Source organism: Daucus carota, chromosome 4 (genome assembly GCF_001625215.2).
Source record: "Daucus carota subsp. sativus chromosome 4, DH1 v3.0, whole genome shotgun sequence".
NCBI lineage: Eukaryota > Viridiplantae > Streptophyta > Magnoliopsida > Apiales > Apiaceae > Daucus > Daucus carota.
Window position 1 is genome coordinate 39,401,244 of NC_030384.2, and position 25,254 is coordinate 39,426,497.

Here is a 25,254-nt window from a genome sequence, read left to right on the forward strand (position 1 = left end):
TGTTACATAAGCTGCAAGTCGTATTTTTGTATAAATAGTCTTTATTCTTTTCATGTTTAAAATTAACTAGAATTAGGTTTTATAAAATAAATATGATTCTTATTTAAATTCATAATTACTATCTTTATTTCTTATGTTCGGTTGTAATTTAAATATAGTTGTTAACCATGGTTAAAAAATATAATGCATAATATGAAATATTTATAATTTTTTTTAAAAATTGCTTATGACATGGGTGTTAAATCTATACATAAAAAAAATTCACTCCATACTAATAAAAATTAAAACAAATGTATATACACATATATACACACGCGGGAGGGAATAATTGTGAAACAATTTTAAAATTCGTGCAATGTGAAGCATGTCTGGGACTCTTGGGCCGTGGGTTAGGTTGTGCGGGGACTGGTGTGACTTGTTGCTGGTAGACTCAACTCGGCCGACAGAGACGAGAGAATATACCACAAGATTTCTTTCGATTACTCTTTTGGTCTTTATTATAAGGCATTCAGATTTTTTCACACAATTTTAGGTGCTTTGACCAACTATTTAAAATTATTTTTTTTAAATTATTTTTTTTAATTAAAATATATATCATATATTTTAATTCAGAATTTTTTTTTTTAAGTAGATGGTCAAAACACCTAAAATTATGTGCCAAAAGTCTTGGTGTCTTATAATAAGGAAAAAAAAAATTTTAAAAAAAAATAATTTTAAGTAGATGGTCAAAACACCTAAAATTATGTGCCAAAAGTCTTGGTATCTTATAATAAAGTCTAGAACGAGTAGTATCAAATTGGGTAGATAAATAAATCATTTAAATGCGAACACACTGATGCTAGGAGTAGTTTGTAGTACAAATTTTAAGTTTTATTCTTTGACCGGTTGTTGGGAATTGGGACTTGGGAACCATTAGTCGCCGGTACTACTAGTACATGACAAATTTATTAGTAGTCTCAATTTTATATGATTTCATTTTTAATTGTTTAAGTCATATTTTAATTTTTTTATAAAAAAATTATTTATAAACAAAAAAATATTTTAAATATTAAATTTTGTACAAAAAATAAGAATTTTAAAATAATTTATAAAATCATATTATATAAAAAAAACTTAAAATATGTGTCGACTTCTATGGCCCAAGCGTATAGAATAAGGACACGAGGAGTACTCCATTTGTCGTCTCATTATAAGAGTCGTTTTTACACTTAATTTGAGGTCTACAAAAACACACATCTATATATTATTTTTCAATTTTTTTTTCAAGATAAAAGTTTAATATCTATTTTTTTATTAAAAAAAATTTTGAAAAATAATATATACAGAAATTCTTTTTTACACCTCTAATTACGTGTAAAAAACCAAAACGCCTCTTATTAGGTCCAGAGGGAGTAACAAATTCCCACTAAGTTATAGATAGCAGCAGCCGCCCTCCTCTCCTCTCCTCTATTTATAATTTGCATTAATATGAATTAACGGGGTGTATTTAACTAGAATTTTAATGAATTAATATTAATTTATAAATTTTAATGAAATATATATGCTTTTACTTTTATTAGGATTATTGATAACATGTCACAGAGTTGATATAGATACTTTAAGATTTAAGCACAATGTTGTAAAATCTTATAAATTTTGGTGAGATTTGAAAGATTTAAAATATATTGAACAATCTCACAAAATCCACCATATCCACCATGTCTAAAAAAATATATCATCATTTCAATATCATTTTGATGGATATTAAACAATCTCAATTGAATACAATTGGATTTTAAGCCTAACTTATAATCCTAGTTGAATATCTTGTAGTATAATATAAAATCTTAATTGAATATCCTAATATTTTTATAATTTTTTTAAATCAGAGTTAAATACTCTCGGATTTCATCATTATGAAAAATCTTTATAATACTAGTTGAACACACCTCCTTAAGTTTAAGTTTAAATTATAAGGGATTACATTTCAAAATATATATTTACATAAAAAATTATATATCTTTATAAAGAAAATAAAAAAATTACATTTCAAAATATATGAAACATATATATTTATCTCAAAAAGGATATATATTTTGAGAGCGAGGAAATATAGTTAAGAACTACACGTGTGTGGGTGTGGACACGTACAATTAAACCTCTTTAAAGTAATAACGCTGATACTAATGAAAAAAATTACTTTATCAAGTTTATTACTTTATTGAGAGTAAAAATATACTATTTATATTATGTTGGGACTAAAAAAAATATTACTTTAGTGAGGATATTATTTTATCGATTATTATTTAATCGAGTTTCAACTGCAATAATGATTATCCTCTATCAAAATATTGATCGACAAAATCTTTTACGATTTTTCTAGTGTGTGCCCATGGAAACATGCTAAGCGCGGAATTTTATATTTTATAAATTTAACTCATTTTTATTGATTTTTATATAATAGTGGATCCCTTACCTATATAAAAATCACACCAATTAAAATTTCTCAAGCGGAAGATTTAAGTATGCGCAATGAGTACACCAGACATACCCAATCTTTTATGTATGCAGAACTAATTTATAAAATCTGATATACCGGAATATACGGTAAAAACTGATAACGCACGTTCTGAAAAGTATGGTACAAATTGGCAACTCCCAATTTTATTATTCGTGCGTGGCAGCTTGAAAACTCGTATTTTTAACTCTCTTCAGTTTTAACCCTGGTGCACTCTGGATATCAATCTCTCCTCCGCCCCCTTTATAAATATTTTACCAACCCCCGCCCAACCACCCTCTCTCTCTCTCTCTCGACAAGCTTCTCCTTTGCTCATTTCTCTCCACCTAACACCTCTCTCTTATATTTAAACAACCCCATTTCCATTCCAATCCTTGAAAAAGAAAAACACAATCTTCTCTCTCTAACAACCCAAACATGGCCTTATCACACACCCTCTTCCACACAATCTCCCCTCTCCACTCAACCAAATCGCCCCACACTCAAAACCCATCTCTCTTCCTCAGATCCAACCGACCCCACAACCCCATCTCCGCCGTTCACGCCGCCGACCCCAGCAAGACCACCAAAGCAACCCCGCCGCTAAAGTGGTCCATTGACAGCTGGAAAACCAAGAAAGCTTTGCAACTCCCTGAGTACCCTGACAAGAATGAGCTTGACAAGGTGTTGAAGACGCTGGAGGATTTCCCGCCGATTGTGTTTGCCGGAGAGGCGAGGCATTTGGAGGAGAGATTGGCTGATGCGGCCATGGGGAAGGCGTTTTTGCTGCAAGGAGGGGATTGTGCTGAGAGTTTCAAGGAGTTTAGTGCTAATAATATAAGGGATACTTTCAGGATTATTCTTCAGATGAGTGTTGTTCTCATGTTTGGTGGTCAAATGCCTATTGTTAAGGTATTCTTCTGCTTTCTTGCCTGATTATATTCTTACATGTTTCAATTATGTTTGATTATATACTTGCATCATGTTTATGCTTCAAAGATTATAACTTTCCGTGTATGTGTGTGTAGTGTAGATTTAAATGAATTTTACCTGCAAAGCTGAGACTGGTGACTGGTAGTACAGTGATGGTGATTTGTGCTACTGTGTGGTGATGGTGATTTGTGGTTTGTAGAGTTTGTCGGCCTAAATAGCATGTAGGGGACATGACCTTGCATATATGATATGTGATCGTAATATTGATAGTGATGTTGAAATTTGATTAGATATTAAGCTTTGCTAAAATTAGCCTAAATCAAAAGGGTTAACGAATATGTTTTTAGTTGGAAAGTAGTGTAACATGTCTGTATCTTTAGTTCGTTATGTGTGGCAGACAGATGCCTGTTGGCAAGGCATTGCTTTCAATTAATTTTTGAAATTAGATATCAATTTGTCGTATTTGAACATATATAGACATTAATAACGTCTTGATTCAAAAGTTCGGTATGACGGTTATCAAGGTATGTCGGTTTATGATAACCGACAATATTCGTTTTCATTCTTTTGCTACTTGATTCTAAAATCGATTATATTAAGTTTTGTTTTCAAAAATAAACTACAATCTTAGAACCATCTATCTACTGATTGTTATTAAATTGCTAAATAAATTTTTTAGGTGGGAAGAATGGCTGGTCAGTTTGCCAAACCCAGGTCAGATACACACGAGGAGAAGGATGGAGTGAAATTGCCAAGTTATAAAGGGGACAACATAAACGGTGATGCTTTCGATGTTAAATCCAGAACCCCAGATCCTCAAAGACTCATAAGGGCTTATACTCAAGCTGCAGCAACACTAAATCTTCTCAGGTCCTTTGCAACCGGAGGTTATGCTGCAATGCAGAGAGTTACACAATGGAATCTTGATTTCGTTGAAAACAGTGAGCAAGGAGATAGGTAATTTAAGCTGCAACAATTTTGACATATTCTCTTGTTCTGAGTCATATGGGTGATATATGTCTCTTTGACATCTATCCTAAATAATTAATACTTGAACGTCTGATGAGTTATAGTATATGTGTCATGCCAACATGAAGGCACATATCTTGGCTTCTAGAGCTGATATTTACAATTGCAATTGGTTTCAAAGGTCTAACTTTCACAATCTGATGGTTTGATAGGTACCAGGAATTGGCTCACAGAGTTGATGAAGCTTTGGGATTTATGGGTGCTGCAGGCTTAACTATTGACCACCCTATAATGGCAACAACTGACTTTTGGACTTCCCATGAGTGCCTGCATTTGCCTTATGAGCAAGCCCTCACTAGAGAAGATTCAACCTCTGGCCTTTACTATGATTGTTCTGCTCACATGATCTGGGTTGGGGAGCGCACTCGGCAACTAGAGGGGGCACATGTGGAGTTTCTACGAGGAGTTGCTAATCCCCTTGGAATCAAGGTATTGCATCAGGCTAATATTGATCGACTAGATTACTCATAGTGCTTAATTATTGACTGGAGTGTTCAATTGTGCATATGCATTTGTTAATTGTTTGTTATACTAGTATCTGTAATTAGATTATTACATGAGCTGCAGTCAGTGTTGCTTCAAGCGCCACAATTAAAATCAGGCTAATGGAATACTATTTGTTAGGACTTTCACAGCCTGGCTGAGACTTAGAGAGGTAAACGATAGAATAACCAACTAGAGCATAATGTAGGAACAAATTAATAGTCAGGAAGGTAGAAATATCTGTCATTTTTAAGAAAGACAGAGATGATAGAACAGGGAGGATGATCCTAATTTTGTCATTCATGTTTTGCTTATTTTCTCAAGACTAATTCCTTACACTTATGTGTATTGAATATGAACAAGTTATTTTACAGAAAAATTCACTTGTGTGACACCTTAATGACTAATTTTGGATCCTAGGATATTCTGTAAACTACTTCACCAGTACTTCCTATATACACTTCACATTTCTTGTTTAAGATCATGTCAGGTATTACTCGCCACACCTGCAACTTTAAAGTATTTATTCAAACTTGTAAGATGTAGTCGCTTCAAAGTTATGTGGCCCACTAATGATAGTGTAGCCATGGCACTTTGGTATAGTCGGAATATCTTTCTTTTTCATACTTGTGCCCATTATAGTCGGTCATATCTAAAGATCAATATCTTTGCACTTGTTTAGCCTCTAATTTCTAAATGTGCATGGATTATTCGCAGATGCTGTCTTTACTACCTTCTTCGTATTATTGTAATAATGTCTGAATAATTGAATATATATCATGTTACTTTATGTGGATACATGTTCAAATATATAATTGTTGGACTTCGTCATATATGTGATTTTTTCTTATCAGTCAGATGGCTAAAAAACATATAATTTGACTTGCAGGTTAGCCAGAAGATGGATCCAAAAGAGCTAGTTAAGCTTGTTGAAATTTTGAATCCTAGCAACAAAGCTGGTAGGATCACTGTGATTGTAAGAATGGGAGCTGAGAACATGAGAGTCAAATTGCCTCATCTGATTAGAGCGGTGCGTAGTGCAGGGCAAATTGTGACTTGGGTCTGTGATCCAATGCACGGGAACACCATAAAGGCACCAAATGGATACAAAACGCGCCCATTTGATGCTATACTGGTACATTCTCTCAAACAAACCTTTATAAGTCAGTCCAGTTTTTCATCTGCCAATACAGTCTCTGGACCTTTAGATAGCTTTCCTTAGTTCCTTGGTCAAGATGAGTAAATGAAATCTTATGCAGGACTGCTATTTCTTATATCCATAAGATCCAAGAAGTATTATTAGTTCCCTATTTTTTACTTTCTGCTGCCTGAAATTGATAAAGAACAGAAGAATTCATTACAAATTTGTTAGCATGGATATGATATGACTGAATAAATCTCATGTTTTCCTTGCTCTTGCATACAAAGACATAATCATTTAATTTGCTCTGGCAGGCTGAGGTTCGAGCCTTCTTTGATGTTCATGATCAAGAAGGTAGCCACACTGGAGGTATTCATCTTGAGATGACGGGACAAAATGTGACAGAATGCATTGGCGGGTCACGCACAGTGACTTATGATGACTTAAGCTCCCGCTACCACACGCATTGCGACCCAAGACTTAATGCTTCTCAATCTCTCGAGCTGGCTTTCATTGTCGCTGAGAGACTTAGGAGGAGAAGGGTCAAATCCCCAAGCTCACTCCCATCTTTAACCTTCTAGGTGCCTAGCATAATTTTTCTGTTGAACTGCCAAGTAGTCGTAAGCTTGTCATGGTGGTGTAAAATAAATCTGAGACTGGCCAACTGCAAACCGTGCTTTCGATGCGGGTTTGCAGGAAACCTAAGATATGCATTCAATTCGCAGTTGTGGTAGTTATTGGTATGTGATGTTATATGATAGAATGAATTATTGGAGTATTCTTCTTTTTCTTCTTCTTTCATCAAGGGTAGAGTAAGTAGTTCTGCTTTTAAATGTAGAAAAAAACTAAATGATTATTTGTGTTGAAATCAATGTGAAAGTAGCAAAAAAAAAAAAGATTGATGACTTTGATTTAGGTATAGATTTCTAGGGTTTTTGTTAGTATTACTAATATTAAAAACATGAGTGTTTTTTCCCTTAAAAGGACCAAATAATATAAAATTTGATCAATGATCTGGCAAGAGATAGATGTATATATACTTATTCAGTGCCAACGTTGAATTTGCTCGAGTGATGTAGAGGGCACTAACACAAACATGAAAGTGTTGGTAGATTCTGTGCTGCAGGGCTGCAGCATAAGCTTAATCTCTTTGACTCTGTGATTCATCCCGTATGTAGGTGGCGTCTTTCTTGTTACTATACATTTCCCTCTGGATTATCCTTTCAAGCCACCTACGGTACTCACTAAACTTACATGTCTGTTGGGAAATGCCATGTTATACGAAGCTGTGGTGTGGCCTGTGGTACACTTACTTGAGGTGTTTTCACTGGATGCTTCAGTTGCAGATCATAAATTCCTTAGAAGTATATTTATTTCTTAAAAAATGTTTATTTTTTAGTAAAAATTAACCCTGGAAAGATATGCTCCTTTAAACCCTGGAAAAATGTTTTAAGACTTCTACTTCTTTTCCAAACAGTTTAATCACTTATAAGTTTTAATTTACTTATCAATTCCGGTCTACTTCTTTACTTTAAGCAATAAGCATTTTTTTTTAAAGTTATCCATCTGCCTTTATATACTATTTCGATTAAGGAAAATTTATAAGAATTAATCGGATTTCAAAAATCGAATCGGCCGATCATCAAAATTAATCAGTTAAATCGATTTTTTTTTAAAACATTGAATTTGTATTATTTAAAATAAATTAGTCTTAAAAATATCAAATCTAAAACCAAGAGTAAACAAAAATTGCAAAGCCATCATTCAGTTGATTATAAACCACATAGTATCAAAATAATACAGCATAAGATTCGCAGAGCAAATTGGAGTTTCTCAAGATCTTGGTCGGCTCGTTTCTTTCCAAGATTCTCCGAAAAACAATCCGTATAAACATTAATTCTACTCGAGAAGAAGGCTGAGCATAAGCAAAAGCAGCAACAGCAGCAAAATGGCTGGTGGTTATGGTGACTCAAGCCAGAAGATAGACTATGTATTCAAGGTGGTGCTCATCGGAGACTCCGCCGTGGGGAAGTCTCAGATACTGGCTCGTTTCGCTCGCGATGAGTTCAGTTTAGACTCTAAAGCAACCATTGGCGTGGAGTTCCAAACTCGAACCTTGAACATTCAACATAAATCTGTTAAAGCTCAGATCTGGGACACCGCTGGCCAAGAACGGTAACTTATATTGCTCATTTCTTTACTAGCTTCATTTACTATGTTAGTCTCAGCTTTTAGCTCATATCAGCTTTTCAACATACTTCACTTGCAAATTGAATATCATGTAAGCTCGGTTTTAGGACAACCTTGTACTGAAAACATTTATTAGATGGCGATGAGGCACGGACCACAATTTAGAAGTAGTCTCGGTCCTAGAGATAGTTAATTTAAGTGAAAATTGTGGTTTTATTGTGTATAAATACGATCTATATGAGTAGGGGATGCTTATTTAAGGCTCTTCTCCGACGAATGGTTTAACAATAATTGGGTATCTACCAAGAAAGCTCTCATATGTGATTACAGATCTTGTACAATTGCCTCTTTTCTGTAACTTGTTCATTGTTCTCGGCAGTTACAGATGGTTATTTCACTTGTTTCTGAGAAAGTTTCATTATTTAGGTGTTACAATCGGTGGTTTCTTGCCTTTTAATTTTGAGTTTTGCATTCTTCTTAATGGTCAGGTATAGAGCAGTCACGAGTGCATATTACCGGGGTGCTGTTGGAGCTATGCTGGTTTATGACATAACTAAACGTCAAACCTTCGACCACATACCACGTTGGCTTCAAGAATTACGTGGTCAGGCAGACAAAAATATAGTAATTATTTTGCTTGGAAACAAAAATGATCTGGAGGATGAGAGGGCTGTCTCCACGGAGGATGCCAAAGAGTTCGCTCAACAGGAAGGACTATTCTTCTTAGAAACCTCTGCACTGCAAGCAACCAATGTCGAAGATGCCTTTATGACCGTTTTGACAGAAATATTTAACATTGTCAATAAGAAAACCCTTGTTGCCAGCGAGGATCAAAGTAATGGCAACCCTGCATTGCTTACTAGCAAGCAAATACTTGTACCTGGTCCTGGACAAGTAGTCCCAGCAAAGAAGGGGATGTGCTGTTCTTCTTGATATGTTTTGAAGTTTGATGTTTTTCTTGAGAGATTTTTTGACACCTTCAGGAAGCAGTGGGCGTATTGGTTGGTGTATAATTTTCATTACCAGAGTTATTTGTTGGAGGATTTTGTTATGTTATTTGTTGCAGTGTGCTGTGCTGGTGTAAATTTTTTATAAGCTATACAACTTAGTATTCTTCTGCTGCTTGCAAAAAATAAAGATGTGGTTTTTTTTTTCTGGTATCTCGTGAGCTTCTCATGTTAAACCTTGAAGCACCAAACTTATCTACACAGACAGGAAAAAATTGCTAGTGTCTACAAAGAAAAGCAGTCGAAGTTCTTCAAGCCTAGCAGAAACTACAGTTCCTGAATCCTAATGGAAAGTGGAGATGAACCAGTTCGTATCTGGAAGAGAATCAGTGAGAGGTCAGAACAATATTTCATATGCAATTCCCTAGTTATTTATCTGTCACGACTGAACTTTGATCAATTTACTGACAGGTTTATTGCCTGCTAAATCTTACAGTATGTTTAAAAATTATACTAGCTGAAGCATGCATTTCATATGTTTGAGACTTCTTTCCTTGCAAGTAGAGCGGTTAAAGTGATACACTGATACACTCAGAATTAGATAGAAATAAGCAACTAGCTAGCATTACAAGAAACAGTCAAGGGAGTTGAAACGTATTGTTACAGATAAATTTGAATCAATTTACGTATAAACATGCATATGAATAGAAGAATTTGCAGGCAGTGAGCGTGAGATATAATGAATATACCTGATAATATTTATCTGTGTATGATTAAGATGAAAAGTGGTGGTGTTTATGAACATCTGACTCACAATTGAAGTAAAAAAGATCCCGATTGTATAGATATTTGTTCAATCTTGGCTTGAACCTTAGAACATGTATTCACCAATTCAGAGTAATTTTACACTGGTTCTTAACAGCCGTAGTTATTGGTAGGATGATAGTATTGACTCGGGTGTTCACTATATCTTTGCAACATGGAAAGTACTTGGAGAATTCTAGTTCTTATAACAATCTATCAGTCTCAAGTCCCGTCTAAGCCCTTTCTTTTAGCTTCCATGGTTCAAACTAGTATCTCTAACATCAAATCAAACAATATGGAAATCCTGAGGGATGATCTTAGTTGTAACTAGTAATACATATGAAAGTCTAAACACTTCGTCTTAACTAGTGAAGACTAACATTAGTTTACCATATTACATTAGTGTCGATGGTGCTTGGCTTAGGCAAATGAAATGATAGGCATACTGTACTGGCAAGTCCTAGGGAAAGAGGAAGTGTAGTTGGGTTCTGAATAGCTTCTGACCATCACAAGTCCTTTGAGTTGGTGGCTAGAAAACCTTGCAAATTCTTTTGTTCTACATGTATGTCTATGCCTGACTAACAATAGAGAGCCAAGAATGCCTAAGTGTTTCTAGAGGGTCCATTGGCAAGTCCCAGCTTCTCAACCAACCCTCTCTTCCACACTGCCTCTGCATCTTCTATAGCTGCAAGTTGCAGCTACAGTATAACTTATAACAAGAAGCTAATTATTGTATACAGAGAGGTCAGAACAATATTTCAGATGCAACTCCCTTGTGATTCTGTTATAGTAACTTATAACAGAACTTTGATCAATTTGACAAACAGACTTATTGGCTGCTAAATCTTGTGTTGAAATATTAGATAGTTAAAGCACACATTATATAGACTTCATTTCTTGCAAATAGAACACTTTAGTTTGTAAAAAAAAAAAACCTGATATTATTAATGGATCCTGGTCCCTGACATATGTATGACATACGTTGGTTGCCTTGCACAGTGTGATTGCGGAGTCAGTTCCAATATAAGACCATGGTACCAGCTTATCCCCAGGGCTGCCTTCAACGACTGCCATTGGCATATAGAAATCCAAAGGTACCAATTCTTACCCCACAATCTTGTTCATAAAATGTGCAGTCCATATGAACCCTGCAGGTCCACAAAGAAGATCGTAGGATATTCCAAGACCTCCTTCCTAGGGTCCAACTGAGAGATTAGAAAATAATAACAGAAAAAACCCTCCTGCAAAAGATTTATATCACAACGAGAAGGTTACAGATCAAATGATCGTGAAAGCAGCATAGAAATGCATTAATAATAAGATAAGAATGAGGTTTCTTAATTAGTTAATTATCATGGTCAGGTCAGGTCTTGAAGCACTCGAATTTAAGTTTGAGACATCAACAGGCTTGAATTACAGTTACAGCATGAATCTAGCACAGAATCAAGTATGCCCTGCAATGTGCACAGATATTAGCATACCAACATTATTATCAACACTCAGAGACCATCATGGACATCACAAGACATGCATCATTCATCATTTCTGCCGTTACCAAGTACCAACGGCAAAAGCCGGGTTTTTTACGAACCAAAATCGACATTTTCCTTCTGGTCACAGACTAGCAGGGACTAGACATTTAACACGTGGTGTAAATGCAGGACACCTTGAATGTCAAAATAGATAATCTTGAAAGATAAATAACATATCGGTCTTTCTAATGTGTGCCAAGGGCACACAATAATCACTAAATTCTATAAAAATGGTCTATTCTGATTGGTGGAGTTGATGTGAATGCACACAATAATCACTAAATTCTATAAAAATGGTCTATTCTGATTGGTGGAGTTGATGTGAATGCAGGGGCCATCATCATTTATTATTCATCCATCAATCAAAGGGAACTATTTTTATGGGAGTTAGGAACTATTGCGTGCCCTTGGGCACACCACAGAAAATCCCATAACATATATGTGAAGTACAGATGTACTATTGAATTTGTAAATATAATTTTACATTGAAAAGTGAACAACTCAATTGAAACAAATTTTATTTGTGGATATATAAATTGAAACGGAGGGAGTAGAAAAAAACAAGATTAAAAGGGAATTTTCAACAACAATCTCAAACAGACCCTTAATTTTCTGTAAATCAACTTCACTTGCATTTCTTAATTCATTGCAAAGTTAATAAATAAGATGTTATAACAGAATCCAAAACTTATGTCGGTTCTGATGAACTTTTAACAATCCGATAAGTCGATAACATGGATGACATTTATATCAAAATACTATGATGGATGGTTTCTTACATATATGCAGGGTAGAGTATCAATTCTCTGATTATAGTAATTTCTTATATAACGAGAAGTTTTAATTAGTTTATTAAAAAAAATAGATATTGGTTCTTAAAAAAAATAAAAATAGATATTGGTTATTGATTTCATATGAAAATTATATGATAAATATAATGTGGCAAAAAAATGATAAATATAATTACATGTATTTTCAATGGTATTTGAAAAATCAAAAATATAACTTAGTTGACTACTTGTTTTTACCCTAACTCGATCTAAAATTCGAATTATCGGATGTAAAATGATTATTAAGAATCGGTCAAAATTAGATTTAACTTGTTCCGTAAAATATGAGTAATGATTAAAATTTTTTACACATGATCAATTATTAAATATGTTTTATTGTATTGTCAAAAACAATCAAGTATGTATACTTGGAACTCAATTATTGCTAATGTGTTGTCAATAATATTATTTAATTATTAATAAATTATTAATATTATTATATAATTAGTATAAATATATAGTATTTACCTATATATTATATAACATGAAATTATTATTATTGTTAATTTTTAGATTTAAAGATTTGGACACCGTAATTTGATTGAAACGAATATAAAATATGAGAAAAATACATGACACTCTTTTCAAAGACTCTCAAACAAAACCTAGTCGAATGTAACGATAAAAGTATATTGATTAACAGAATGAACTACAAGAATGGGGGAAGAGTAGAATCTGTTTCACAGTTGAGAACAGAATGAAAAACATGAACCAAAAGTTGAGCTCTACTTGCTATGCTCTCTGTATTAATAGCTAATCTCCAACTAACTAACAACATTTCCCGCTCCTGACAATAGCTCCCCCATGAATTTAAGCTTGACCTCAAGCTTTAAACTGAGGAAATTGAAGCTTAATGAAAGTGCAGTCCTCCCATGATGCTTCTGAGTCATCCAAGTCTTTCCACTTCACCAACCACTGGTTGATATTTTTGCCTCCCCTCTCAATTTGTCTGCGCTGTAAGACCTTCTCAGGAACCAACACCAATACTTCTTCTTGATCATAATCTGGTAATTCCCCTGCAGTGATAGGTGTATTGCCTACGAACTTCTTCAACAATGATACGTGAAACACAGGATGGATTCTTGAATGAGATGGCAGCTTAAGTTTATATGCAACTTCACCTATTCTTTCCTCAACCTGGAATGGTCCAAAAAACTTTGCTGCCAGCTTAAATGAGACTCTTCCCACCACTGAATGTTGCCTATAAGGCTGAAGTTTGAGAAAGACCCAATCCCCTTGTTTAAATTCCCTCTCAGTCCTCTTTTGATCAGCATAATATTTCATCCTTTGCTGAGCTTTGACCAAATTCTCCTGAAGCTGTTTCATGACATTCTCTCTTTGTATTAATAGATCTTGTGCTGCTGGTATAATCATATCCTGTAATGTGCCTAAATTCAGTGGCACAGGTTTTGTTCCATACAGAGCTTCATAAGGTGTGATTCCCAAACTTGCATGAAAAGCTGTATTGTACCAATATTCTGCCATGCTTAGCCAATTTTTCCAGCTAGCAGGTCTGTCACCAGAGAAACATCTCAGATAGGCCTCCAGACACTGATTCAGCCGTTCAGTCTGTCCATCACTTTGGGGATGATATGCAGATGTAAAATTCAAAGTGACTCCTAACTTCTCAAACAATGTTTTCCAAAAAATACTGGTAAAAATTTTATCTCTGTCACAAACAATTGTGTCTGGCAACCCATGCAGTTTAAAAATATTATCTAAGAACAAGGATGCAACTTTCTCAGCTGTAAATGGATGACTTAGTGGGATGAAATGTCCATACTTTGAAAGTCGATCAATCACCACTAACACTGTATCTGCTCCATCTGACATTGGAAGTTTCTCCACAAAATCCATAGAGATGTGTCTCCAAGTGCTGTTAGGTATCTGTAATGGTTGTAGTAATCCAGGTGAACTAACATGCTCATTTTTATACCTCTGACATACCTCACATTGTTGTATCCAATTAACCACATCCAGTTTCATCTTTGGCCAATAAAAAATCATCTGAATGCGCTGCAGACAGGCTGTCTGGCCTGAATGTCCCCCTAGAGCTGAATTATGTAATGACTCTATTACTCTTGTCCTAATATCTCCACCCTTTCCCAGATATATCCTGTTCTTTTTCTTTAACATGCCTTGAACTAACTGATATTCTGAAGTTTCATCTGGCATCAATATCAACTTTGCCATTAATTGCTGGCACTCCTCATCTCCCTCATAACTTTCCCCCACCTGCTGTACCCACAATGGTTGCAACTCTGAAATAGCTGCTACATTAATCTCAACAGGCTGATCTTCAACTATTCTGGAGAGTGCATCAGCTGCAACATTCTCACATCCTTTTTTATACTGAATTTCATAATCCATTCCTAACATCTTGGATAGCCACTTGTACTGTAGTGATGTGTGTAAGGGCTGCTCCAACAAGTACTTTAATGACTGATGATCAGTCTTTATAATGAAGTGTTGCCCTACTAGATAATGTCTCCATTTAGTAACAGCAAGAACTAGTGCCAATAATTCTTTTTCATAGACTGAACATCCTTTATTTTTTTTATTGAAAGCCTTGCTCAAATAGGAAATAGGTCTGCCTTGCTGCATAAGTACAGCCCCCATACCAGTAGAGCAAGCATCTGTTTCTACAACAAATGGAATCTCAAAATTTGGCATTGCCAAAACTGGAGCCTCACACAGTTTCTTCTTCAACAATTGAAAAGCTTCAGTAGCCTGTTGTCCCCATTTGAAACCATCTTTTTTCAACAGATCAGTTAATGGTTTAGTCAGCATTCCATATCCCTTTATGAATCTTCTGTAATAACCAGATAAACCTAAAAATCCCCTCAAAGTCTTAACTGAATCAGGAATAGGCCATTTCACCATACTTTCAATCTTTGCAGGATCCATACTAACTCCTCTTCCTGAAATTAAATGCCCCAGATACTCTACTGAATCTACTGCAAAGCTACACTTAGACATCTTGGCATATAACTGGTTTGCTTGTAATAACTCTAAAACAGTGGCTAAATGTTGTTCATGCATTTCCAGTGAAGAGCTATAAACCAGTATATCATCAAAGAACACAAGCACAAACTTTCTTAAAAATTGTTTAAAAACCTGATTCATAAGCCCTTGAAAAGTTGCAGGAGCATTAGTCAGCCCAAAGGGCATAACTACAAACTCAAAATGGCCATGATGAGTCTGAAAGGCAGTTTTGTAGGTGTCTGTTGGCTTCACCAAGATTTGATGATATCCTGCTCTTAAATCTAATTTTGAAAACAGCTTGGCTCCATGCAATTCATCCAATAACTCATCAATATTTGGAATAGGAAATTTATCCTTTATTGTGAGTTTATTGAGGTGCCTATAATCCACACAAAATCTCCATGTATCATCTTTTTTTCTCACCAAAATCACAGGTGAAGCAAAAGGGCTGTTACTTGGCTTTATGGTTCCACTTTCTAACATTTGTTGCACCTGTGATTCAATCTCTGTCTTCTGTGAATGAGGATATCTATAGGGTTTCATCTTGAAAGGTACAGAGCCTTGTTGTAGTGGAATTTCATGGTCCACACTCCTATTAGGAGGCAATCCTACTGGCACTTCAAACACCTTTGAAAACTGCTGCAGTATGTCATTAATCTTCCCTGGATACACCTGTATTTCTTCTGCAACACACACATTTTCCTTTAATGCTTGCTGTGCCAACTTTTTATTCATTACTTGTAACTCTTTGCCTCTAACCAACTGTATGGTGGCTGACTCCACTCTTCCATTTAATAACATCTGATTTCCATCCTCAGAATCTGCATTCAACTTCAAATATAGCTTCTTAAAATCAAACATGATAGGACTAAATTGCTCCAGCCAATCCACTCCAATGATCATATCCCACCCTGCAATATCTATCATTCTCAAATCAAATTCAAAGTCATACTGCTGAATTCTCCATTTCACCTTGGGAATATAAAATGAACTGATTACAGTCCTTCCATCTGCCAGTTTGACTGTGACAGAATTGCAGGCTTGTTTCTGTAACCCCAATTTTGCTGCAACCTTACTATCAATGAAACTTAATGTACTTCCAGTATCAGTTAACATCTGTACTTTATATCCCTGAATAATTCCCTCCAGTGTAATTGTCTTCCTTGCCATTTTTTCTGACAAGGCATTTAGAGATACTTCTGTTACAGTACCCTCTAGGCCCTCTTCTAAAACTTCCTCTAATTCATCTTTCTCTCCTTCCTCCAACAGCATAAATGTATACTGCTGATTCTTGCATTGATGACCCTGACTAAACTTCTCACCACACTTATAACACAAGTGATTATTTCTTCTATATTGAAATTCTTCAGGAGAGATCTTCTTGAAGTTTTCTTTAAAACTTCCCTCCTTTTTCTCTTCTGTCATCTTTGCTTCTCCTTTCTTCTCACTGGCATTCCATTTAACATTGATATTACTAACAGTTTTCTTAACCTCATGCTTCCTGATCATTACCTCAATAGTCTGTTCTTGATATTGTGCCACTTCTATAGCATCTAACAAATTTCTTGGTTTCATCAATCTGACCATAGGCTTTAATTCTGCTTTCAAGCCAGATATAAAACTAGATATGAAATATTTTTCATCTAACTGTGGATTTCTACAAATAAGCACAGACTTAAGTTCCTCAAATTTCTCCACATATTCTAAAACAGACCCCAATTGAACCAACTTATTAAATTCTTCTTGCTCATCCAGACCCCCTTTCTTGCCAAACCTCTTAGTAATTGCCTCACAGAATTCTGACCAAGAAATGTTTTCTTTACCCAACTTAAAGCTTTGAAACCATATATCAGCTTTACCATCCATAAACATTTCTACATAATCAAGCTTGTGAAGGTCACTTACCAAATTAACTGTAAAGAACTTGTTGCACTTCCTTATCCAATTTCTTGGATCTTCCCCTTGAAATGAAGATAGCTCAATTCTTGGCTGCTGCAAGTTGTTCTTGCCCCCTTTGTCTTTATGCCCTCTCTCATATGCTCCTGATCTGTCATTTTCTTTACGGAATGGTTCCCCCTCTGGACTTGGTAGTAATGGTGTTCTATCCACCAAGATTTCACCATCCCTAGAGACCATTCTCTCCAACCCTTTATTCTTCAAGAACCCAGTCATGTGATTTCTAATTCGATCATCCATTTTTTCGGTGTACGACTCAATCTTAGCATCACATTTTGTGACCAGAGAGACCAACTGATCAATCCTCTCTATAAGCTTGTTTTCCAATGAATTACTGCTTGTCTCAATCAATCGATGACAGGAGTTATTGATCTCATTAAGCCTGCTATCCAACTCCTTCCATTGATCTTCAGAGGCGCGAGAACGAGTGCTCGACGCCATGGATGTGTGAGAAACGTCTCGCTCCTGATACCACTTGTAACGATAAAAGTATATTGATTAACAGAATGAACTACAAGAATGGGGGAAGAGTAGAATCTGTTTCACAGTTGAGAACAGAATGAAAAACATGAACCAAAAGTTGAGCTCTACTTGCTATGCTCTCTGTATTAATAGCTAATCTCCAACTAACTAACAACATTTCCCGCTCCTGACATCGAACTATTTGTGTTTTCTACAATCTTCATTTGCATAGACGTCGATGGCTTTAAAAATAGGGTAATGTATAAAATCAAATAATTCGAAAAATATATAACATGTTTGAATGCATTACTAGTTGGGCTCAAATACACGACATTAAAGATTTGGGAAGGCCAGATCAATCCCTTAGAAATCGACCCGATCCAGAAGCACATAGGTTCAAACAAAACCTAGATGGCCCGCAACAGCTGTATTCCTTTCATTCTCTCTCTCACACACACTACACACACAAAATTAAATTGAAACCCAAAATCCCCAAACGCCCTTTTCCATCCCACTCTCCGTGTCCCAAACACTCTCTCTCTCTCTCTCGCTCTCTCTCTCTCTATACAACCTCTCTATCTCCCATCATCAATGGCGTCTCGCGAAGACAACGTCTACATGGCGAAACTCGCCGAACAAGCCGAGCGATACGAAGAGATGGTCGAGTTCATGGAGAAGGTCGTCGCCGCCTCCGACTCCGGCGAGGAACTCACCGTTGAGGAGCGCAACCTCCTCTCCGTTGCCTACAAAAACGTCATCGGCGCTCGCCGTGCCTCCTGGCGCATCATCTCCTCCATCGAGCAGAAAGAGGAGAGTCGCGGCAACGATGCACACGTGGCAACGATCCGTGAGTACAGATCCAAGATCGAGAGCGAGCTCTCCTCGATCTGCGATGGCATTTTGAAGCTTCTCGACTCCAAACTCATCGGTGCTGCCTCTAACGGTGATTCCAAGGTCTTCTATTTGAAGATGAAAGGTGATTATTATAGGTATCTTGCTGAGTTTAAGATCGCTTCCGAGAGGAAAGAAGCTGCTGAGAATACTCTTAACGCCTACAAAGCTGCTCAGGTTCGACAATTTCGCTTTAAGAATACAGATCATATTAAGTAAATTATTTATTTGTATGGTGTATATATGAATTTTGTGATAGTGTTTAGTTATGATTCCACTAAGTATGTTTAGATTTTGCTTCTAGGTAGCTATAATATATTCTTCTGCTACTTTATGGAAATTTTGCTCAGCATTTATTTGTTGCAGTCTAAATAGTTGAGGAGTATATAGTTATTGTTATGGTAAATTGATAATTGTATAGCTATTTATGCTACTATACTTGTAATCTTTGTTCTTTTATTGTTGATTTATTTGTAGTGTGTGTGTGTGTGTGAAGAATGTCAATGCCGCATATATTCTCTTTGTTATAGATTCTCTATTTTCTGTTGGATGTATAATAGAATTTGTAATAGTCGTTGATATATAAAGTTTTAATGCTGATACGTATCTATAGAAGATCTAACCTGATAGTGTTTTTAATATTGGTCTAGGTTATGCTTTCAATTGGCTAGTTATATCTATTGTTATGGCTAATTTTGTGGCAATTGTGTTAAACATATATGTTTTGTGGTCTATAGGGTATAACATTTTTTGTTATGGAAAATTATTGTGTATTTTGTATGTTTTATTGTACTTGCAAGCTTTTGTCACATTTATTATTTAATCTCTGCTTTTGGTATATTAGATTAGCATTTATAAGTATGTTGCAACAGTTTTATATATATAACCTTGCTGATGTGATAATCCTGTGTTTGTAGGATATCGCAAATGCGGAGTTAGCTCCAACTCATCCAATCCGTCTAGGGTTGGCACTCAACTTCTCTGTGTTTTACTATGAGATTCTGAGCTCTCCAGACCGTGCCTGTAATCTTGCAAAACAGGTAATGATAGCCTACAATATCTATCTACTTTCTTTTCAAGTCTCTATTTTTTTATGGATACTTCTAGCATAATTGCTTGTATGGAAATAATTACTAAGATTAATATTTGTAATTGATTATATAAGGTAGGCCATGATTATTGTATACATTTGCATCTGTCTATAGTTGACAATCACATGATTTACATGGTTTGAATGTGAACTTGATTTGGATATACAATAGTGCTGTTGTGTAGTTCTACCTTCTACATGGTCATCTTTTTGGTAAAGAAAAACTGTTAAAGGTCCTTGTGGATAATCATCCCTGAATGATTTTATGTTTGTTGTCACTGTGGAAAGGCTTTTGATGAAGCAATTGCGGAGTTAGACACTCTAGGAGAGGAGTCCTATAAGGACAGCACATTGATAATGCAGCTTCTCCGTGATAACCTCACTCTATGGACTTCAGATATGCAGGTATAATTTGTGTTGCTCTTCATTGGCATTTGTTTATTATGCTGTTGTTCTTATTGATCAAAATTTTCTTCTTGGTTACGTCCCACAGGATGATGGCACAGAGGAGATCAAAGATGCACCCAAGCCTGAGAATGAGTAGTGAAGTTTCTTTCAGGATTGGTCATGCCTATGCTTTGTAATAGTTCCTTTATAAATTGGAAGTGTTGCTTGTGTATTTCTGTTGAGTATCAACTCTAGCATTAGGATGTCTTGAATTCTGGTCATTTAGCAGTGCTATGACTATTTGATACCTCCCTTTATTTAGTTGATTGTCAAACTTGCCATTTGAACACATCAGATATTCAGATGTATGAAGTGGGCGATTAGTTTTGAAGCGGTCTCAACTGGCTAATTAAACTCAAAAAATGTGCCGTCAGGGCATATGGTCATCCATTTAAATTAATGGGCGGTTTGACAGAGAAAATATAAACCATTTTTTCCCACACAGCAGCAGTCTTGCAAGAATAATTTGTTGATGTGAAGATTTGTATCTAATAGCCGGGTGAATGATGAAGCAGATTCTTTTTGAAACCTGAATCTAAGGACCAAGTCATTTGAACTTGAGATATGTGATGCCCCATGAAGGTGACCACTCTTACTCGTTAAGAGCTGTGACTTTGTAAATTAAGGTGCGCACAAAGACCTTTATGCAAAGGAATAATAAATATAGTGATTACTGTTGTGGTGGAAATAAAAGTAATAACAATAAGTTTTACTTAACGTATGCCGTATAGACGCCAAGTTAAAACGTTAAACCAAACTTAAAAATTACATAGTTGACTACAGAGTGTGCATTTGTGAGTTCATGTGGTCTAACTATGCTGTTTCTTCTTTTGTGTTTCTCCATGGGCTCTTAAGCCTTATCGTATGTGCTTCTCCCTTGGCTTTTAATGTTTGTGATTGTGCTATCCTGTTATTAGACTGCTCCACCCAAGCTTGATGATTCTTCGTCTAATTGAATTAAGATGATTGTAGCAAGTTTTGCAATTTGCATGTGTTCCTACAAGTTTAAACTGTCTTCATAACATCTCTAGTAACTTTTCAGCTAAATTCTCAGTGCTAAAATTATGCTCGACTTCAAAATGTCCCTGGTGGCTGGTACTGTAATAGCGGCCACTTCCACTTGTACTGTGAGCCAGTCTCATCTCGCTACTTGACAGTATCTTCTCCATGGGTAATGTTGCTGTCCTTTCATCAGCTATTTTCATTATGACCTTGACCAAATCTAAAGGATGAAAAGATACAACAGTTCATTTGAAGATTACATTAAAGCCATGGCCGGTGGTGGTCCTGTGCCACCTTCTCTTTTAATACCTTTCTATACTTTATGTTCTGGATGTAGGACTGCTTAGATATAGTGCATATCTGAACAATAATAAACAAATAACCTATGGAAGTGAGTACATATTGAACACCAATTTCAAATTAATTACACAATCGCCGTGATAATTTAACTTTCTTAAAAGTTAAGACTCAAGTAAGAACAATTCTGAACAATTTCTTCCATTTTTTGTTCTTTTTTCTTCTGCCAGATTTTGAATGTCAATGAATTCAAATCAAGTAAGAAAATATTTGGGGTCCCCTGTAAAAGATAACTTAGATCACATGAAACTTCAGACTTTCAGTTAGAAATACTAAGCAGTAGCAATGACTGACCAGAAAGAATATGTAGATTCAAAATTAGTACAAATGCTTATCAACTAAGAGATGGCCTCCAATCTTCCTATGCACAGTGAATATAAAGATAAAGAAGTGCCAAAAACCTCATAAACGTTTCCTTCTAAAGATTAGGCAAATCTTGTGACTAATCTTGTAACTGTTGACATAAATCGTTTCTTCCGAACCTGGCATATGCTGCCCTGTATTTGGCAAGCCAGATTGTAATTTACAGAGTGTGACATTATATGATGACTGTAGTTTCAAAGAAGGGACTACTGATTATCAGAGGTAGTGCTGGAGGTCGGGGTGGTTGGTTCCTTTTTCGAATGACTTGAATGAGCATGAGAATGAGATTGATGGTGGTGGTGATGAGCATGGGAAAAACTTTTTCTTGACAGAAGAGAACCAAAGCTCTTTAACAATGCTGGTTTCTTCTTTTTATGGGCTTGTCTATCACTTTCTAAATCCTCAGGGTGCGTCCCTTCAGTACTATGGTGTGAGTGTGAATGATCTAGGCTGTGCGTTAAAGCATCTAGAGGATCAACATCTACTGAGTTCACATTTCCTACATCCGTAATGCTACTACTTCGCTGATGGTGGCGATGATGTTGCCTTGGGGATGCTATTATTGGCGTATGAGACTCTGATTTAAAAGACATTGATCTATAAGACTCTGATCTTGGCGTTTCACTGGAGGGGTCAAATATGGAGCCCTTGAGTGCTTCAGCTTTTGCAGGGTCCTCATCTATCAGCATTTCATCATCTTCATCTTCGAATTTGGTATGTAACTTTATATCATGAAGATCAAAACTAAATCCTTTCTTGATTGCTGCATCTAAACTAAAACGTTTTTTGATTGTCGTGTCTTCTTTGCTATAATCTTCCTTATGATCCTCAAACACGGACTCTGGTGACATGAAAGCTGTACTAGCTTCCTCCCTATCCTCGGTCCTAAGTTCTGAATTAGCTTGAGAAAGCAGTTTCTTTAGCTCCTTCATTTTTTCATTGGCTGCAGCTTCACTTATCCTTAGTCTTTCAATCTCTCGAGTGAGATAATCAAGGGCTTCATCCTTCTCTGCTAGAGAGCCCTCAAGTGCAGAAATCTCTTCTTTAGCAATTTTTGCAGCTTCTTTAGCAACATTGGCTTCATTAAGGGACCGTTTGACTATTTCCCTCAATTTGTGATTTTCTTCTCTTGCTTTTCTGCTCGTATTTTCAGATGCCTTCAGGGAGTCTGTCAATTTAGCATTTTCTTGATCTGTAAGAGCTTTTTCCTCTTCAACTTGTCTTATGACGCCAACAAATCCCATTTCTTTACCGCTCCATGCAAGCTGTGCATCCTCTGCTTCCAGCCTTAGTCTATCTGCAGTGTTCTTGTGTAGCTCAAGTTCTTCTTTGGCTTCATCCAAAAGCTTCCGGTACTTCTCTTCAGTGCTCCTCGCCTTGACTTTCATTTGTTCTGCCTCCTCCTTCATGTGCTCTAGTTCCAATTCAGCAGTGATAAGCTTTTCCTTTGCTTGATTAGCCTCTGTTGCGACCTCTCTCAATGCTAAAGCTAGATCGTTCATGGCCTTCATGTTATGCTCTTCTCCCTCAAGGGCAACCTTTAGCTCCTTCCTAAGTGCATCGATCTCCTGTTGTGAACTAACTGTCTTTGAAGAGGCAGATTTCTCAGCCAGTTCATTCTTAGGATTTTTCTCTCTGCTACTTACTGATGATGAACTTTGAAGCTTCTGCAACTGCTCACGAAGAGAAGCAATTAGAAGCTTAGATTCTCCGAGTTCAGTTTTTGCTGCCTCGAGTTCTTTGGTCTGGGACACTCCTGATTCCAACACTCTCTTCTCTGATTGTTTCTCTTTTTCCAACTCACTCTCGAGTTCCTTATTCCTCATCTTACTTTCTGTATATAAATCCATAGCACGGAGCTCAAATATTTTGGCATTACGAAGTTCCTCATCCAATCTACTTATTGTTGAATCTCTGTCAGCTAATTGTTTTTCCAACTGCTTTGCCTGGTCAAGCTCATGTTTCATAGACTCGAAACTCTTCTCTTTTGCAGCCAACTCCTTTTGAGAATTGGACAGCAACTCTTTCACGGTTGTAAGCTCAGCAAATACTTTACTAGCCCTCCGAGGTGACAATGCTTCACTTGATTTCGTATTGACCTCGTGAGCCACCATTTTTTCTCGGAGTTGATCAAGGGCTTGATCTCTTTCTTCTTCTGCATCCAATTGATTCTTTGTCCTTTGCATAATTAAAACTCCAACAGGCTGATTATAGATCCAGAACCAAAGACAATAACAAAAACATGATACAACATTATTCATCAATGAATAATATCAAAAGATAACAATTTCAGACTAATAAATATATTTGATTATTTAATACCTCTATGGCTTTTGAGGAAGATAATGCCAGAAAGAATTGAAGAATGGTGCTTTGCTCGAAAATCTAAAGCCCCTGATCCAAAAAAACACAGCAACTCACATAGTCTTGATTCCAAATTCAAGGAGGAGGAGGATGATCACAATAGCAATGCGATAAACGTCTTGCTCAGTGCACGAGGCTCCTGCATGAGTGTGGCACAACAACAATCAATATATAAATACGTAAAGAGATGATTTTCCAGCTTAGAAATGGAGATGGATTAAAAAAAAAAATTGGTAAGAAAAGAGGGAGAGGAAATATAGTACCTTGATATGGGGGCTAACAATGTGGGAATGAGATTGTAGTTGAGTGTTGAATATCTCTTCCTCTATCTTTAGATATGACCAGAAAATGTAGGACAAATATTACAACAGCATACAACAACAAAATCCAGGAATTGAGAGGGAGGGGTTTGTTTAAAGATTTATTGGTTATGACAACTCCGAGGTTGGGGGGTGTTTCCTTCTTTACCTATAGTCCTATACTCATGTATCTTAATCTATTCTTTTATCTATAAATTTTAAATTTCAAGTTAATTTTAGAACTCCGTGTTACAGTTGTATCAATCTTTTAATCTATATTTAGAATAAACTCTAACATTGTTCTATTTTAGCACAAGATACAAAACACCAGTGATGATTTTTAGTTTTGTTCTATAATATAGCTCTAGAACGAGATATAACACACCATTGGACTTATTTTAAGTAATATTGTGTGCTCTATTTTATTCTACATTTGTTGTTCTGCTTGAAAACGAAATTACTACAGCTTTCAGAGTTAATTTTGATTATTTTTCCTAGTTTGGATTGTAACTAGTACACCATTATTCAGATTACCTGATATAGATGATTAACAGTAAATGACAATTAGAAGTCTACCAGGAATTGTGATATAGTTTGATTTATCTTGGAATTGTTTAATCAGATTACCTAATTCTAAGAAGAATCAAAATGAAAACTGAGCCTACCAGGCTTT

At 35.9% G+C, this 25,254-nt stretch overlaps 4 protein-coding genes across 4 annotated transcripts; 3 read left to right on the plus strand and 1 right to left on the minus strand.

Annotated features, from left to right (window-relative positions):
• The first annotated feature begins 2,652 nt into the window (after positions 1-2,652).
• Positions 2,653-6,840, plus strand: LOC108218443 (phospho-2-dehydro-3-deoxyheptonate aldolase 2, chloroplastic). Its single transcript, XM_017391375.2, has 5 exons — positions 2,653-3,388; positions 4,089-4,366; positions 4,591-4,867; positions 5,811-6,056; positions 6,377-6,840. The coding sequence occupies exons 1-5, from the start codon at positions 2,915-2,917 to the stop codon at positions 6,641-6,643; spliced, it is 1,542 nt and encodes a 513-aa protein (XP_017246864.1). The 5' UTR covers positions 2,653-2,914; the 3' UTR covers positions 6,644-6,840.
• Positions 6,841-7,821: 981 nt separating this feature from the next.
• Positions 7,822-9,412, plus strand: LOC108218445 (ras-related protein Rab11D). The gene is made up of 2 exons (XM_017391377.2): positions 7,822-8,237; positions 8,741-9,412. The coding sequence occupies exons 1-2, from the start codon at positions 8,011-8,013 to the stop codon at positions 9,183-9,185; spliced, it is 672 nt and encodes a 223-aa protein (XP_017246866.1). The 5' UTR covers positions 7,822-8,010; the 3' UTR covers positions 9,186-9,412.
• An 8,775-nt stretch (positions 9,413-18,187) lies between these two features.
• Positions 18,188-20,527, plus strand: LOC108219070 (14-3-3-like protein). Its single transcript, XM_017392325.2, has 4 exons — positions 18,188-18,836; positions 19,577-19,699; positions 20,038-20,154; positions 20,243-20,527. Exons 1-4 carry the CDS (start codon positions 18,360-18,362, stop codon positions 20,291-20,293), a joined length of 768 nt encoding a protein of 255 aa, XP_017247814.1. The 5' UTR covers positions 18,188-18,359; the 3' UTR covers positions 20,294-20,527.
• A 1,321-nt stretch (positions 20,528-21,848) lies between these two features.
• LOC108217998 (protein WEAK CHLOROPLAST MOVEMENT UNDER BLUE LIGHT 1) lies at positions 21,849-24,517 on the minus strand. The gene is made up of 2 exons (XM_017390920.2): positions 24,241-24,517; positions 21,849-24,122 (listed from the first exon to the last, which is right to left on the minus strand). The coding sequence occupies exon 2, from the start codon at positions 24,102-24,104 to the stop codon at positions 22,125-22,127; it is 1,980 nt and encodes a 659-aa protein (XP_017246409.1). The 5' UTR covers positions 24,105-24,122; positions 24,241-24,517; the 3' UTR covers positions 21,849-22,124.
• Positions 24,518-25,254: the final 737 nt, after the last annotated feature.

Bases quoted from the DNA above. Each gene is read 5' to 3' on its own strand.
- LOC108219070 (XM_017392325.2), top strand. From the start codon at position 18,360: ATGGCGTCTCGCGAAGACAACGTCTACATGGCGAAACTCGCCGAACAA. The intron at 19,700-20,037 runs GTAATGATAGCC...CACTGTGGAAAG, and splicing joins CCTGTAATCTTGCAAAACAG to GCTTTTGATGAAGCAATTGC. The intron at 20,155-20,242 runs GTATAATTTGTG...TACGTCCCACAG, and splicing joins TATGGACTTCAGATATGCAG to GATGATGGCACAGAGGAGAT.
- LOC108217998 (XM_017390920.2), bottom strand. From the start codon at position 24,104: ATGCAAAGGACAAAGAATCAATTGGATGCAGAAGAAGAAAGAGATCAA.
- LOC108218445 (XM_017391377.2), top strand. From the start codon at position 8,011: ATGGCTGGTGGTTATGGTGACTCAAGCCAGAAGATAGACTATGTATTC. The intron at 8,238-8,740 runs GTAACTTATATT...CTTAATGGTCAG, and splicing joins GACACCGCTGGCCAAGAACG to GTATAGAGCAGTCACGAGTG.
- LOC108218443 (XM_017391375.2), top strand. From the start codon at position 2,915: ATGGCCTTATCACACACCCTCTTCCACACAATCTCCCCTCTCCACTCA. The intron at 3,389-4,088 runs GTATTCTTCTGC...TAAATTTTTTAG, and splicing joins GTCAAATGCCTATTGTTAAG to GTGGGAAGAATGGCTGGTCA. The intron at 4,367-4,590 runs GTAATTTAAGCT...ATGGTTTGATAG, and splicing joins AACAGTGAGCAAGGAGATAG to GTACCAGGAATTGGCTCACA.